Raw genomic sequence first — 14,916 nt, forward strand, 5'->3', positions numbered from 1 at the left:
CAAACCAATTTTTGAGAAAAAATATCCAAGTATAACAACAACAAAAAAATCATCAACATAAATCACAAAATATCTAGACCCCTATGGTCAGTGTGGATGAGGGTCCCTAAATATCTGAATGCACAAGATCAAATGGGGCAGTAGAAATAGAATTACTTTTATTAAAAGGTAATGCAGGTTGTTTAACAATTTGATAAGGTAAACAATCGACATCTTCAGGACTAACACGACCTAACCTATCACTAGAAATCAAAGTTTTTAAACGACTAAAAGAGACATGGCCTAACCAACAATGCCAAAGATGAAAAGAAGACATAATAGAAGGAGAGGCAACAAAAGGGGCAACAAAAGCAGCAGTAGATGATGTAGAGTTTAGTTCCAAAAAAATGACGAACATATTTAGCCTCCGTTTGGGAAGTGGGTTGGCTTTTTGGCTTTTTGGCTTTTTTGGCTATTTTAGCCTGGGCTTAAAAGCTTGGTTTGGGAAGAGCTTTTTGGCTTTTTGACTTTTTTGAGTTTTTTTGTGAGAGAAGAATATAATGATTATGGGTTGGATGTGATGTTTTGTTTGTTATGGCTAAAATAGCCTATTTTGTCTTTTGTGACTAAAATAGCCAAAAAAGCCCAAGAACCAACTTGCCAAACAGAGGCTTTATTATTTTTGTCATTTTTTTTTAAAAAAAACTTATCCTTATAAGGTCAATCTCCTCTGAACTAAAAATAACATCAAAGTTATGAACATCCTCTAAGCTTTTATTGTTATTCTCCTCTCGTCTTGTAGAGTTGTGATTACTAGAAAAACTTTCACTCAATGTCATTGCCGGAGAAGTGTAGATAGTCAAATGGTTACCATTGTTACTGTCGGAATATTGCCGTCAAAAGATTTTTAATGTTTTGAGGGTGGGTAGATTTTGAAAATTGAATTTGGGGAAGATTGATGAGTGGTGATGAAGGTGGGTGCTCTCATAAATCTTAATTCATGATATAGTAGGTATGTAAATTTAATTATGAGATGGGGTATCTCAAAATTAATGAAACCTTTTTTAGTAATTTTATTGAAGTTATTATTGTAATAAAAAAAATTAAAATTGGAGAATTCAAAATAATTTATAAAGTGCTAATGGGAGCACTTTTTATTTGTTCCGATTGTGAAAAAAAAAAAAAAAAAAGAGAGAGAGAGAAAAAAAGTGTGGCAGTAAAATCGTATTAAAAAATAAAAAAACTTGGCGGTTAAAAGTAGGATAGGGGAGGACACATGGCGAAGATTTTCATTTTCTATGCTCGCTTTGATCATCTAAAACGTGTATATAATCTCTCTAAAGGGCCACGATCGGCGAGTTCACAAATATTATTGCTATGTTTGGTTTAATTTTGAGAGACTAGTTTTAAAAATTTATTTTGGGAGGAGGGGTTAAAAAATTTTTTGATTTATTTGATTGTGTATTTTGAAAGTAATTTTGAAATTTGAGAGTTTAAAATGATTTGATATTTTATTATAATTAAATAAATGTGTATGCGAGAAAAAATAATTAAAAAAAAAACACAATTGATTGATGTGTAAGAAAAAAAAAAACTCCCTTTAAAAATTGTTTTGAAAAAATTATAAATTAAACAAATTTTTTAGAAAATTTTTTCCAAAGTCATACAATCTGTACTTGCAATGAAATTATAAGATTTCAATCACCCGTTTAAAGGTTAAAAGGAGCTTATTTAGAAAGTCGCACGCAAATAAAAAGCTCATCTGATCTCGATCTCGATCTCTCTGCAAAATTGAGTTTCAAAACATTCAAAATTTTGGGACGTGAGAGACAGAGAAGCAAATGGGGAGATTACCAGCTGATGTGTGTATGAAGATCTTCGGTTCGTTGGATCACCAGAACCTTGCAACTGCTCAACAAGGTCAGTCAGTAGTAGAAGCTCTAAATCATTGGAATTTCTAATTGTTTCAATCAATCCATCTTTGTTAATCATTTTTCAAATTCAAATCTTAGATCTTCTGCTTCTTTTTGGGTCTGTTGAATTGTCAAATTGCGATAAGATCTGAACTGGGTTTCTTGAATTTTCCTCGCATTGAGCAATTCATCAAGGATTTTAAGTGTGTCCTTGAGTGAGGTCTGTTATGCATTAGCATTAGATATCATCGCTGTTGTATGTTGATAGCCCTCTCAATTCTGCAATCATGGGTTGGATATATATATATATAGGTTTGAGGAAAGTTGTGTTTGTTAGAGAGAGAGAGTGAGAGATTTTCTAAAATGCCAATTTGATTTTCTATAAGTACATTCTAAAATGCCAAATTGATTTTCTATGAGTACATGACATAGAAATTGACCTACTATCCTGAATTTTACCCTAGTTTTTTTTATTGTTTTGAATGTTTATTTAGTTAATTAGCTACTTGAAAGCTATGGTACAAGTACTCTGGTAAGATTATCAGGTACGGGTGCTTGTCCTAGCAGACCTTCTTAATCTTAAGTCTTAGGATATTTGGATATATATCTAAAGAATAATGTTTGAGGGCCCGAAATTAGTGGCCCGAATGTGGCTCAAAACCCAAAACGACGTCGTTTTGGGTTTTGATTTTTTTTTTTTTTTTTTCCTTCCTCTTCTTTCTTTTCTTTCTTCTTCTTCTTCTTCGTTTGAACCTGAGAAGCAGAGGCGAGAGAGAGAAACAGAGGGGAGAGGTGGGAGCTCGTCGTCGGTCGTCGGCCAATCGTCGCAGCTCGTCGGTCGTCGGCCGATCGTCGCCTCTGCCTCCGCCCACCTCCGCCTCTGCCTCTGCCTCCGCCCGCCTCCACCTCCGCCTCCCTCCGCCTCCGCCTCCCTTCGCCTCCGCCTCCAGCCCTATTTTTAGGGCCCCCTCCAGTTCTGCTCCTCCTTCTCTTCTTCCTCATTCTCTTCTTCTTCTTCTTCCTCCTTCTCAAATTCGAAACCTTTCGGGCTCTGTAGCAGAACTGATATCTAAAATAGGATATGTGTATGGGGACTTGTTACGGATACTTGTATTGTATATTACTCTCTCCGTCCCAAAATATTAGTCCCTTATTCCATTTTTCATTGTCCCAAAATATTAGTCCCTCTTTATAAATCAAGTACAAAAATAATATCAATTTCCTATTTTGCCCTTCTTTTAAATTAATAAACAATTTAAAAAGTACAATTATGACATTGATATTCCCAAAAAATGTACTATCAAAAGGGTAATTTTGGAAAACCAACTTTTTTCAAATGCAATAAGTGTACTACCAAAAAAAGTTGGATTCCCCAAAAGGGACCAATATTTTGGGACGGAGGGAGTAAATATTATGTAATATCTTAGATAAGATGTTGTAAATTAGGTAGATATGTAGTTGAATAAGATTTTAAAAAAAAAATGTGAAAATTTTATTTTTATTAATGTTGGAGGTTATTAATGTTTGTTTTCTGTCAAATGTGAGTTTCTTATTGTTCAAACATTAAAGTTGGAGGATTCAAAGTGTCTAAATTGAGTACGTGTGTCGGACACATGTTCCACACTTTTATCATTGCTGCATGCGGTGGACATTGGTATTTTGAGAGAAATAGAAGAGTCCAGGCAACATAGCTAGAAAGTTCCATTTTGCCCGAAAATTGGGATCAATTGGTCCAATTCAAAGTGTTGCCTTATGATTATTCAATTTCTTAGACATTTTGGTCTTTAAAAACTCACAAACATGGGTATTAACTTTGTTATTCATTGAACTTAATCATTGAAGCCAAAGGTTTCACTATATTCCAGTATTCACAGCTTGAATTCTCACCTTTTAATTACTGAGAATTGTTTATTTAGGCTAAAAGTAAATGAATAATCCTGTCCACTGGGTATTTTTTTAAAGTTTGCAGGAGGTGGAAAGTCTTGGCCTCAGACAATATTCTATGGTCTAACTTATTTGAAGAGCGATGGGGAAGAGATCAAGCCGCATTCTATTCCCCTGTAGGTTTAAAATCATGGAAAGATATGTATGAAGTTCAAGATCGATGTGATCGAGTCGGACTGTAAGCTGAAACTTCATGCTAATACTTTTATATGTATTTTTGCACTGAGCACTTCACTCCCAGTTTGCCACCGACAAAACCACTGATTTATACTCCTCATCTGAATCTAATATGAAAGTCTGAATCACTATCATGTATTTGTGGAAATACTCAGAAATTTGTAGGCAGAAATAGCCCATTTACTGGATTATGACGGGATTATGATAGGGAAGCAAACTTACTTGTACTTACTAATTTTTCCAAACAACAAAATTGATATTTTGAGAAAGATGGCTGTCATGTATCAATGGATAAATTTCACAGTTTTTTTTTCTTTCCACATCATATGTCAATCATATTTCTTTGCTGTGTTGTGAATCACGAAAGAGGTGAGAAAAATCTGGTGTCATCATTTTCCTTTCAGAAATGCCTACCATTTTCTTCTTATTTTCCCAGCTAATGGCGCTCTCATTTGATTTTTCTTTTTCATTTCTTCCCTCTTTACTTTTCCTTCTCTTGACTTTTCCTTTTCCTTAACAATTCAAGAACCAAATAGAATATAAATGGCAGTTTACCCTGTCCAAAACATGAAAGGTTGAACACTTCAGAAAATCATGTCTTGTCCTGTTTCCTGCCTGTACAGCTCTTAAATAACAAATTTGGAAAACTGTCTTTATATCTTTGATATATCAAAACTAGTTTGTGTGAATTGATTAGATTATATATCTGCAGAGGGCTGAAGATTATCAGAGAAGGCAGAGACTATTACCTCATCCACCAAGGTGAAATTCAACGCCATTTGGGCTCAAGACGACAGCAAAAGGGACCAAATGGCTGTTTACTCAGTTCAGAAACAGACTTTGTCGGAGGAGAAGGATCTCTCGAGGAGGAACCCAGCATAGGGATTCTGGACAAAATCCTTTTCTTCCTTGGGGACTTGGAATCAGCTTCGTCAGTATGCGCAAAACGTAGCCGCAAGGTGTGAATGATTCTTGACAAGGTGTGCTGACAATCTGTTCTACCAAATTTTTTAATTTTTTAATTTTTTTTCTGTATGTATGTATGTATGTATGTATGTATGTATGTATGCACTGATGCCAATTGTGGTGACGGTGTTTTGGATGTTTAATTATGATAATGGAAGTATCTCCTTTCTTCTTTTTTACGTGTGTTTACTATGGTTTCAAATGTATAAAATGCTTATGCTCTTATTTTGTTGTATGGTTTCAACTAATTAACATTCTTACTCTTTTTGAATGTCAAGTAGAAATGTAGTCTTTGAATGGGTAGAAGCAACTCCATGGTATATGTTGAATTCTTGAGCCAAAGTCATTTTAACTATACTGTAGCGTTCTGAAATAAATAAAATAATCTTCATCGCTTGAGCGATGAATTGTTCGCTCAAGCAGTCTTTCGAGTCTTTTAGTACTTTTGTTTGCAAACTAAACTTCTGGGGGTATGTGTTCTGCGCTTGAGTGAGTTTTGTCGCTCGAGCAGTAATGTGTCTCTGATGCTCAAGTGCAAGTTTCATCGCTCGAGCGGTCTGTTTAGAATCAGCACTTTAAAAAGTCACTTTTTGGTCAAATCTAGATCATTTTTTCTCTCCTCTCTTTTTCCACCATGTCCGAAGCTTTTAACTTGGATTTCATCTCCTTTCATTCAAAATCTCATCCTAGTTCCATATATCAAAACATAGAGCACAAAGAGAGTTATCAAGTAATTTGAGCTCGTTGTGTTTTCGTCGAAGTTAGATTTCTGGGGTTTCTCCTCTTCTTGCTAAAGGTAGGGATTGTTTTACTCCTTTTTCACACTTCCTTATGGAAAGACATGTATATTTCTATTGCATGAAAAACATGATTTATGTGATTTCAAATTCATAAAAAAGAGGTTTTTGGTTTGAGTTGTGGAAAGTGAAATTGTATGTTTTTTGGAGGTTTTGGTGTAGTGGTAGGTAATCTACGTTGTTTATGTTATGAATGGAGGAAAAACCCTAATCTTTATTATTAAAGGTTTGATGAAATGAGAAAGGGAAAAGTTGAGTAATAGTTATGTTATCTATTATGTGGATTATATTAATGTAGTAATTGTTAAAAAAGGAGTTAACCGGGATATTGAAATTGTTTTGAGAAATATATGTTGAGTTGTGTAAATTGTGAATAAACAAGAGGTTGGTCATTTGAACATTTGATATATGTTATTGTTGTTGTTGGGCTTATATTTCACAAGATTTGGACAGTTGTATTTATGTGTATTAAATACATGTGCTTACAGGTTTTGTCATTGGTCATCGGTAGAAGATGACATTGATGTGTTAAATAAATTATGTGTATATATTACACTTGTATTATTATTTTAGCATGTTGTGATGGTTGGTAATGTATACTGCGCTGAGAATGAGAGGTATCATTATCTTCTAGCTAGTGTCTAGATAATTGGTTGCGCTTAGAATAAGAGGTGTCAGTACCTTCCAGCTAGCGCCTGGAGAACTTGGCAGAGATACCATTCCCTTTCAGCTTGTGTCTAGTAAGAGGTACTATTACCTTCCAGCTTATGTTTGGTAAATTGGCGTTTTGTTGTGGAAAGTTGTATATTTGGTTTACCATACTTGAGGCAGGTAGGGCATGGGCTGGGGTTTCAGTGTTGAACCGATTTATTTGTGTATATCATATGTGGTAGTGGTTTGGTTGATGAGGCTGGGTTTTCTCATATGATTGTGTAGTAGTCTTTGCATATTTTCTTTTCATGTTAAAGGTATTGTATGTAAATTTGTGTGTCGAACGGGTTGTAGAAATGTTTCATTACCCTTGGCTTAGGACTTGGAAATGTGATTCATGTATTAGTAATGGGTGTATGTGATGGGTTAGAAGTGTAAGGAATGAAAGGTGATTGAGTTTTGTGAATATGTTATTGAAAACGCATTGTTAATATATATTCTTTATGAAATGGATAATGTACAAGAAAGAAAAGATAACGTTATGTATTGTTAAGCAAATTGGACGTTTTTTTTTTTTTTTTGAAAAAGTTTATATATACGTATACTTTGATTATAAACTGTCACATTATTTATATTGTATGATATAAGGCATTCATGATCATAGTTATGTGTATATTGTTATTATTTAGGATTATGTTGGGATTCCTACTAGGCTTTATGCCCATCCCATGTTATTAATCTTTTTTCAAGTGCAAGTTGATAAGTGATACTAGATCGGTGATCTTCCTTACGTGTTGGCCACGAGGACTTTATTTGTTTGCGGAAGGCCTTCACTATATTTGAGGGTTAAACATTTTCTCTTTATGTGACAATGTAGCTTGCAGGCAATTTATTTATTGTGACTCATGTTGCATTTTGTTATGTATGTAAGATTGAGATAACCTTTTTGTAGTTATGGATGTTGGTGGACTTATTTCCAAACTGTACCAATGAAATGAACTATAACAACGAATTTTGGTAATGATAATCGTGTAATAAAAAGTGGGGTTAACATGTACTTTGATTAAAAAATCTCTCCAATGGTGTACCAAGGCTTGAGCCAAATTTGTCACTTCAGTAAATGCCAATCATGATCTTCAGATTTTTTTGGCAAGGAAACTACATGACAGTTTTGTTTAAAAAAAAATAATTATAGAAAGTAGTAAATATTATAAATATTAATAATTAAAATTATAAATTTTTTCATGAATATATAATAATTTTTAAAAATTAACCCTAATTAGTAATTCTCCCTTTTCTTTTTTGCAATCCAGATATGATGGTCAAAGTTTTGATATGGGAGTTGGCTATGCCCAAAAAACGTGAGAATTATGGGAATGGTATAGTTAAAAAATGAGTTTTGTATATTATAGGCACTACGCCAAAATTGGGCTTTAACGGCAGTTTTTTACTGCCGTTAAAAGATGTAAAATCGTTGTTAAAGTCTTTAACGGCGGTAATTTAGGACCACCGTTTATACTCGTGTCAGAAAATGTACAACCATCGTAAAAGGTAAATTACCGTTGTTAAAAGTCGATCAAAAACGGCAGTAATATAGGACCAAAAACGGCGGTTCTTTACCGCCGTAAATAAGTTCAAATTTTTTAAAAAATAATTCTCTCTTCTTACACCCCCCCAAGTCTTGAACCCTTGACCTCTAATCCACACACCACAACCACTCTATATGAAATATATTCCCTAAATAAATATTTAAACATTACTTTTGCTTTATTGTAGATGGTCATGTTCAACCTCTAGCCACGCGTGGTTCACCACTTACCGAAGTTCTGCCGGAGCTCTGCCAGCAAAGACCGCCGTCATTAACGGCGGTGATGAGAGGGCTTTAGCGGCGGTTTTGTTACCGCCATTAACAGTGGGCTTTAGTGGCAGTTTTTTTAACAGCGGTTTCATTACCGCCGTTAAAGATACATTAATGGCGGTATTAATGGCAGTTTCATTACCGCCTTTAATAGTGTCTTTAACGGCGGTAACGAAAACCGCCGTTAATGCCCTGTTTTGGTATAGTGAGGGGTCAATTTGATTGGGTTCAGTTGGTTGCTCAAGCTTAACTTGAGTTGGGATAGTTGCCTACCTGAGTTTGACTTTCAACCCGAACTTGTAGGTTTGAGCTTGACTCGAGCATAATACATGAACTTGGGTTAATGATTTATATGTATATTTAATATTATATATACACAATTTAGGGTTTGGGTTGTCAATGATTTTGCCCAAATCTACTTTTGAATTTCTATCTAAATTCGCATTGAATTCAAGCATATGTTATTTGTGTCTTAATTTCGGATTGAATTTAGTTTGGGACCGCTCGAGTTGCACTCCTATTCTATAGCGAGCCAAAAATTGACTTTGACAGACATTTTGACTTTTACCATTGAAGTTGTTCTAATGAATAGAGGGAAATCAATTTGGATGACAAAAAATGTTAACACTTTATCAATTTATGTTTTAAAATACATTCTAATTGATGAAAAGTTATTTCAGCTAAAGATATCTATTTAATGAACCAAGTTTAAAATTAAAATAAAATGATAACAATGTTTTTTAAAACTACACACCCAAAATTACTGCATTTTTCAAATTTAAATTTTAAAAATTATGAGAGGACTCTAATTCTTTTAGAATATTAGTAATCTAAAGCAATTTCAATTTTTTTTCAAATTTATTTCTTTAAATTTTTAGTTGGTAGAAAAAATCAAGTATAAATGAAAAAAAAAAATATACAGGGTGAATATATAGAGTTTTGACAACTGTTACCAAAAAAAGTCTTTTAATGCTCTTAAAAATGTGTAATTACATGATTCAATTAAAGAAATATAAAATCAAATTACACAAATCTACCCTTAATCATGTTGCCTATTATAGAAGATATTCAATCGCTATTGTTAGTTTGGTAGAGAGAGAGAGAGAGAGAGACTGAATGAAGTATATATATTGATTATGCACAGTAATTACACAAGGAGAAGCTCACCCTCTTTTATAGAGAGGAGAGTGTTGTTCATAGGATGCTAAAGGAAAGCACCGAAAGCAGAAACAATAAAAATAAACATTTGCTTTACTTTACTTTACTTTACATGTATATAAATATGCTAATGTATGACAATTATATATTACACTAACATCCCCCTGCAAACTCAAGGAGGGTAAGCATCAACCAGCTCGAGTTTGGAAACAAGATCACTGAAGCGACCAGGAGGATGAGCTTTGGTGAACAGATCAGCAGGTTGATTGACAGAAGCAATAGGGCGAAGCAGAATAGTGTCACGGGTAACATGTTGGCGAATGAAATGACAATCAATCTCAATATGCTTGGTGCGATCATGAAAAACATCATTGTGAGCAATCTGAATGGCACTCTGATTGTCACAATAGAGAGAGATAGCGCCAAAAGAAGAAACACCCATATCAGCAAGGAGCCAGTGAAGCTAGAGAAGTTCTTGAGTAGTATCAGCAAGAGCTTCAGTATTAGAGTGGGCAGTGAGGGATTGTTTCTTGCTGTGACAAGTAATAAGAGAATCCCCTAAGAAGAAACAGAAACCCGTTGTGAAGCATCGATCCGTAGGATCCCCAGCCCAATCAACATCAAAAAAAGCACACAGTTCAAGAGATGAGGAAGCAGAGTAGTGAAGGCCATGGAACAGAGTGCCTTTGAGGTAGCGAATGATGCATAGTAGAGCAGTATAATGAGAGAGTGCGAGGAGCCGACATGCACTGACTAACAATGTGAACAGCATAGGCAATGTCAGGACAAGTCACAATGAGATAGACAAGACTACCGACGAGCTGGCGATAAAGAGTAGCATCTGAGAGGAGATTCCCATCGAGAGGAGTGAGACGAATCTGAGGATTAACTGGAGTAGAGGTAGTTTTGCAATCAGTAAGACCAGTACGGGCCAGAAGATCAAATGCATATTTAGCCTGGGACAAATAGGAACCAGTAGAATCATGGGAGACTTCAAGGCCTAAGAAGTAGTTAAGAGAACCAAGGTCTTTTATCTCAAAATGACGGTGGAGAAAATGTTTGAGGTGAAAAATACCAGCTGCATCATTACCAGCGATAATCATATCATCCACATAAAGAAGGAGAATAGTGGTACCATGAGAAGTAATCCGTATAAATAAAGCAGAGTCATAGGAGCTAGAGATGAACCCGAAGTCATGAATAGTAGAACTGAACTTAGCAAACCAAGCACGGGGTGCTTGCTTGAGGCCATAGAGGGCACACTGTAGTTTGCAAACCTTATGAGTTGGATAAGTAGACCCAGGTGGAGGTTGCATGTAAACCTCCTCAAGAAGATTACCATTAAGGAAGGCATTCTTGGCATCCATCTGAAAGAGCTCCCAGTGGCGAGCAGCAGCAACAGCAAGCAAACTACGAACAAAGGTAAATCGAGCAACAAGGGAGAAGGTCTCCTCATAATCAATGCCATATTCCTGGTTGAAACCTTGGCAACAAGACGAGCTTTGTAGTGCTCAATAGAGCCATCAGAATAAGTCTTGATTTTATAGACCCATTTGCAGCCAATTGCAGTCTTGCCAGGAGGAAGATCAACAACATCCCAAGTATGAGTTTTGTCCAAAGCCTGAAGTTCATCAGTCATAGCTTGCTACCAAAAAGGATTAGTACGAGCCTCACGATAGGAGGTAGGTTTATAAGTAGAAAAAGCAGCAAACCCAACAATATAATCACGAAGATGAATAGGTGGTTGAGTTACTCGGTGCGGCCGACCCGTGGGAGGATTGGTAGGGGGAAGAGCTGGCGAAGAAGGAGGAGAGTGCAATGAGAGGTGGACCATCAGGGAGAACAGTCTGGCCAGGATCAAGGAGCAATAAGGGCATCTTGATGAAGGGGGAACCTGTATCAAAGTTAGTAGAGAAGAGATCGAGGGAAGGATTAGTAAATATGACTGGAGTGGAGAGTGCGGGTAAGTGAAAGGAGAAGAGAGAGGAAAACATTTTGTGCTCCCAAAAAACGACATGGCGGGAGATACAAAGATGCTTAGAGAGAGGATCCCAACAGCGAAAACCTTTATGTTCAATCCCATAACCAAGAAAGTAGCAAAGACGAGAACGAGGTTCAAGCTTGGTGTGTTCATGGGATTGAAGCAGAACAAAACAGGCAGGGCCAAAAACCCGAAGATTGGTGTATGGAGGGGGAGTGCCATGGAGACGTTCAAAGGGAGTTTGATTATGGATGACAGGGGAAGGAACACAATTGATAGTGTACACAGCAGTAAGGGCAGCTTCCTCCAAAAGTTTTCAAGTCAAGAAGACGAGAGAAGGAGAGCGCAAGTAGTGTCAAGAATATGCCAATGTTTCCATTCAACACGTCCATTTTGTTGGGACGTGCCAGCACAGGAACGATGAGGCTGAGTGTAGCTCGACTTTTTCGCGCCCTCCTTTCGGAGAGCTCGAATTCGTCCTACAGTTCGGACTCCTGTCACGGTTCTGAATCTAATCTCACAAAGTGCAATGTGAGACTGATAAACACCAAAAAGTCCAATCCGAAAAATCATTTTGGAAAATCAATTTTGAATCAAATAATGCCAAAACTGGACTACTTTGCCAGTTTACAGAGTCGCCACCTAAATATTTTATTTTTCGGGAAATTTAGGAAACCCTGACTCGTGCCAAAGGCCACGTGTCTGTCATCACCAAAGTTGCCTCGGCTCGGGAACTTGGGTACGAGAGGGGAAGGTCCGGAAATAAGCACCCCCGCTCGCCCGATCAAAAGATCGGCCTCTACTAATCATGATATATTGCTTTATAAACCTCATGTGTTCTTATTCCAGTTATTAGCTAACTCTACTATGTGACGCACACATACAAGTATAGACTATATCGCAAGAATTGGAACAAAACAACTCATGTTTGTTTTTGAAAATGGTTTGAAATTGTCACCCTCGAGTGGGCTAAAACACGGATTTGCCACCTCAAGTGGGCTTTAAACATGATTTGCCACTTCGCAAAGTGAGCTTAAAACTCACATTTTGTTGAACTGTTCCAATTCAAACAACTAAGCCTTCATCCACAGGCATTCATGCAATTTAGCAAATAAGCACATAGCCTCATGGCAAACATGCTAAACATGGAAATATGGCAATCACACTCATGCAAATATGTTAAAGCGTAAAACTTACCGTGTACTCCAAGCCAAAACAAAAGCTAGTTAAAAAAAAAATGCGTGATCCTAACTATACAAGATGTCTAATGCAACACATGCAATATGAGATTAATAGGCTCGGCTACTAATATGTCATATGATACAATTTGATAACATGCTTTGAAACACGTATTCAAAGAAGTGTATTGAAATTGTGATGCAGTTTGAATGATGCGTCGAGCCTCGATGCATGCAAGACAAATGAATGGATGCAAACATGCGAGCATAAGGTATGCTAATCAAAACATGTCCATAATCTAACCACCGAAAGCAGATAAATAAAAGGGAAAAAGACGCGGGGTTGGAAGACATGCACACACGCACGCACACTTATTACAACATTACGCCCTCACGAAGGAGGAGTCCGAATGAATAAGCTAAGCTACACTAAGCTAAGCTAAGCTAATTATTACAAAACGAAACTAAATAACTATTCTAGCTAATTAATTATTACAACACAATTGAATAACTAGCTATGCTAAGCTAATTAAAATATTACAAAACCAATTAAGCTAATTAATTACAACACATGTATGAAGGAATTAGCTAACTTTTTTTATGCTAACAAAAGTGATTAAATGGCCTTGAGGGCGAGGGATGCATTCATGCTCGATTGTTTCACCCGAAAATACCCTTGCCTTGCCATCGGATGCCTCTGTTTGCACTCATTTGATCACCGAAAATTGTACCAACTTCCAAATTGCCTCTGCTCCAACACAGGAACACATTTGTGCAAAAATTCTCTGGTGGCCAGTCGACTACAAAAAGTGGCCGGTCGGCTACCTCAAGTGGCCGATCGACCACCCCCTTTTCTAGACTTCTTCTTTTGCTGCAACAGAGAGCAAACAGAGGCAAAGCAATTCATTTTCAAGAAATGTGTGTATTGCTACTCTCCTTATCATCTCTCAAGCTCAAAGGAGTGTAGCTCTTGGCTCTCAAGCCATCAACCAAGCATGTTCAATGCATGATGGCTAAAGAACCAAGCTTGTACAAGGTTAATGAATGCACAAACAAGACCAAATAACCACTACCCTATCATGCATGATCAAGGGTGACGGTGATCAAGAAAAGTGGCACGTTTCATCACTTTGAGTATGAAACGTTCCATTTTTCTTGTGTTCGGATTAACGTCCGATCCAAACACATGCAATGCAACACAAAGATGCTTAATCTTGCCGCTTTTACTTTGTTCATTTTGTTTACTCATTTTACATTACCAATTAGTCCTTTAACCGATTAAGTCCAAGGTGAGAGTCTTCTAAAGAGAAAGAAGTGTCAATCGAGGTATGATTTAAGGCAAGAGAGAGGTCATGCCGTTGGTTAGTAGAAACCCTCAAAAGAGGATTAAAACCATTAAGTATGAACTCTATCTCAAGCTTAAAGGATTCCAAACTTGAATCAACTCTCAAAAGCGATTGAAAGTGAGACAAATGAGAATGTGACAGAGAGTATGATGCTGAGATTTTATGGAAAATAACACTACAACTTGCAAACAATTAAAGCAAATAAAGAGCTAATGAAGACCATTACACTATGGCCATGCAATACAAAGCTCAAAAGGCACAAACACTTTAAAACAGTCCTAAGACAGCTTAAATGAGTTCTAAAACATGCTTGAATTAGACTAGAGATAGCTAGAATAAGAGGCCAAAACATAGCACAAACTAAACTATCAAGCACAATTGCACTACAAGCATACAAAGCAAGCCTCAAGTGACCAACCCAGCCCAAAATAGAGCTGAAACATGCCAAAACAGAGCCTAAAACATGTTTGAATTAAGCGAAGTTAAGCTACAAAAACATGCTACCATGTGATGCTAACTAGGCATGCTAGTGAGACACAAGAAGGGGAGGCTAACCCCTCCTATTTTGGACTTCAAAACATGTTTTTCACCACTGAAATAACTTTGATTTTCAGTGGTTAAAAGGCCCAAAAAGTTTGATTTAAAGGTAATGAAAGATGGCACAAAAAGCTATACAAGCTAAGGAACAAAAAGGAGAGGCAACCCCCTAACTCAAAAAGGCCTTAAACCACCATTTTTAGGACTGAAAAATAGAGGTTTTTGTAGTTGAAAACCAGACCAAAAATAGTACAAAAAGGTGGTAAAGCAAGTATGGAAATTAAGCTAGCAAAGAGAAATTTCTACTTCTTGAAGGGAAAACACAACTTAAGCAACAATCTGATCTTATACCACTTTCTAGAGCTCAAAGGAAGCTCTAAGAGAGCTTCAAGAACCTCAGCCCAAAGATGAACCACTTTGATCAAGGATGT

At 36.5% G+C, this 14,916-nt stretch overlaps 1 protein-coding gene across 1 annotated transcript; it reads left to right on the top strand.

Annotated features, from left to right (window-relative positions):
- The first annotated feature begins 1,636 nt into the window (after positions 1-1,636).
- LOC114262078 (putative E3 ubiquitin ligase complex SCF subunit sconB) lies at positions 1,637-5,153 on the top strand. The gene is made up of 3 exons (XM_028202417.2): positions 1,637-1,899; positions 3,855-4,014; positions 4,726-5,153. Exons 1-3 carry the CDS (start codon positions 1,821-1,823, stop codon positions 4,976-4,978), a joined length of 492 nt encoding a protein of 163 aa, XP_028058218.2. The 5' UTR covers positions 1,637-1,820; the 3' UTR covers positions 4,979-5,153.
- Positions 5,154-14,916: the final 9,763 nt, after the last annotated feature.

Source organism: Camellia sinensis, chromosome 1 (genome assembly GCF_055761805.1).
Source record: "Camellia sinensis isolate YWXY chromosome 1, ASM5576180v1, whole genome shotgun sequence".
Taxonomy (NCBI): domain Eukaryota; kingdom Viridiplantae; phylum Streptophyta; class Magnoliopsida; order Ericales; family Theaceae; genus Camellia; species Camellia sinensis.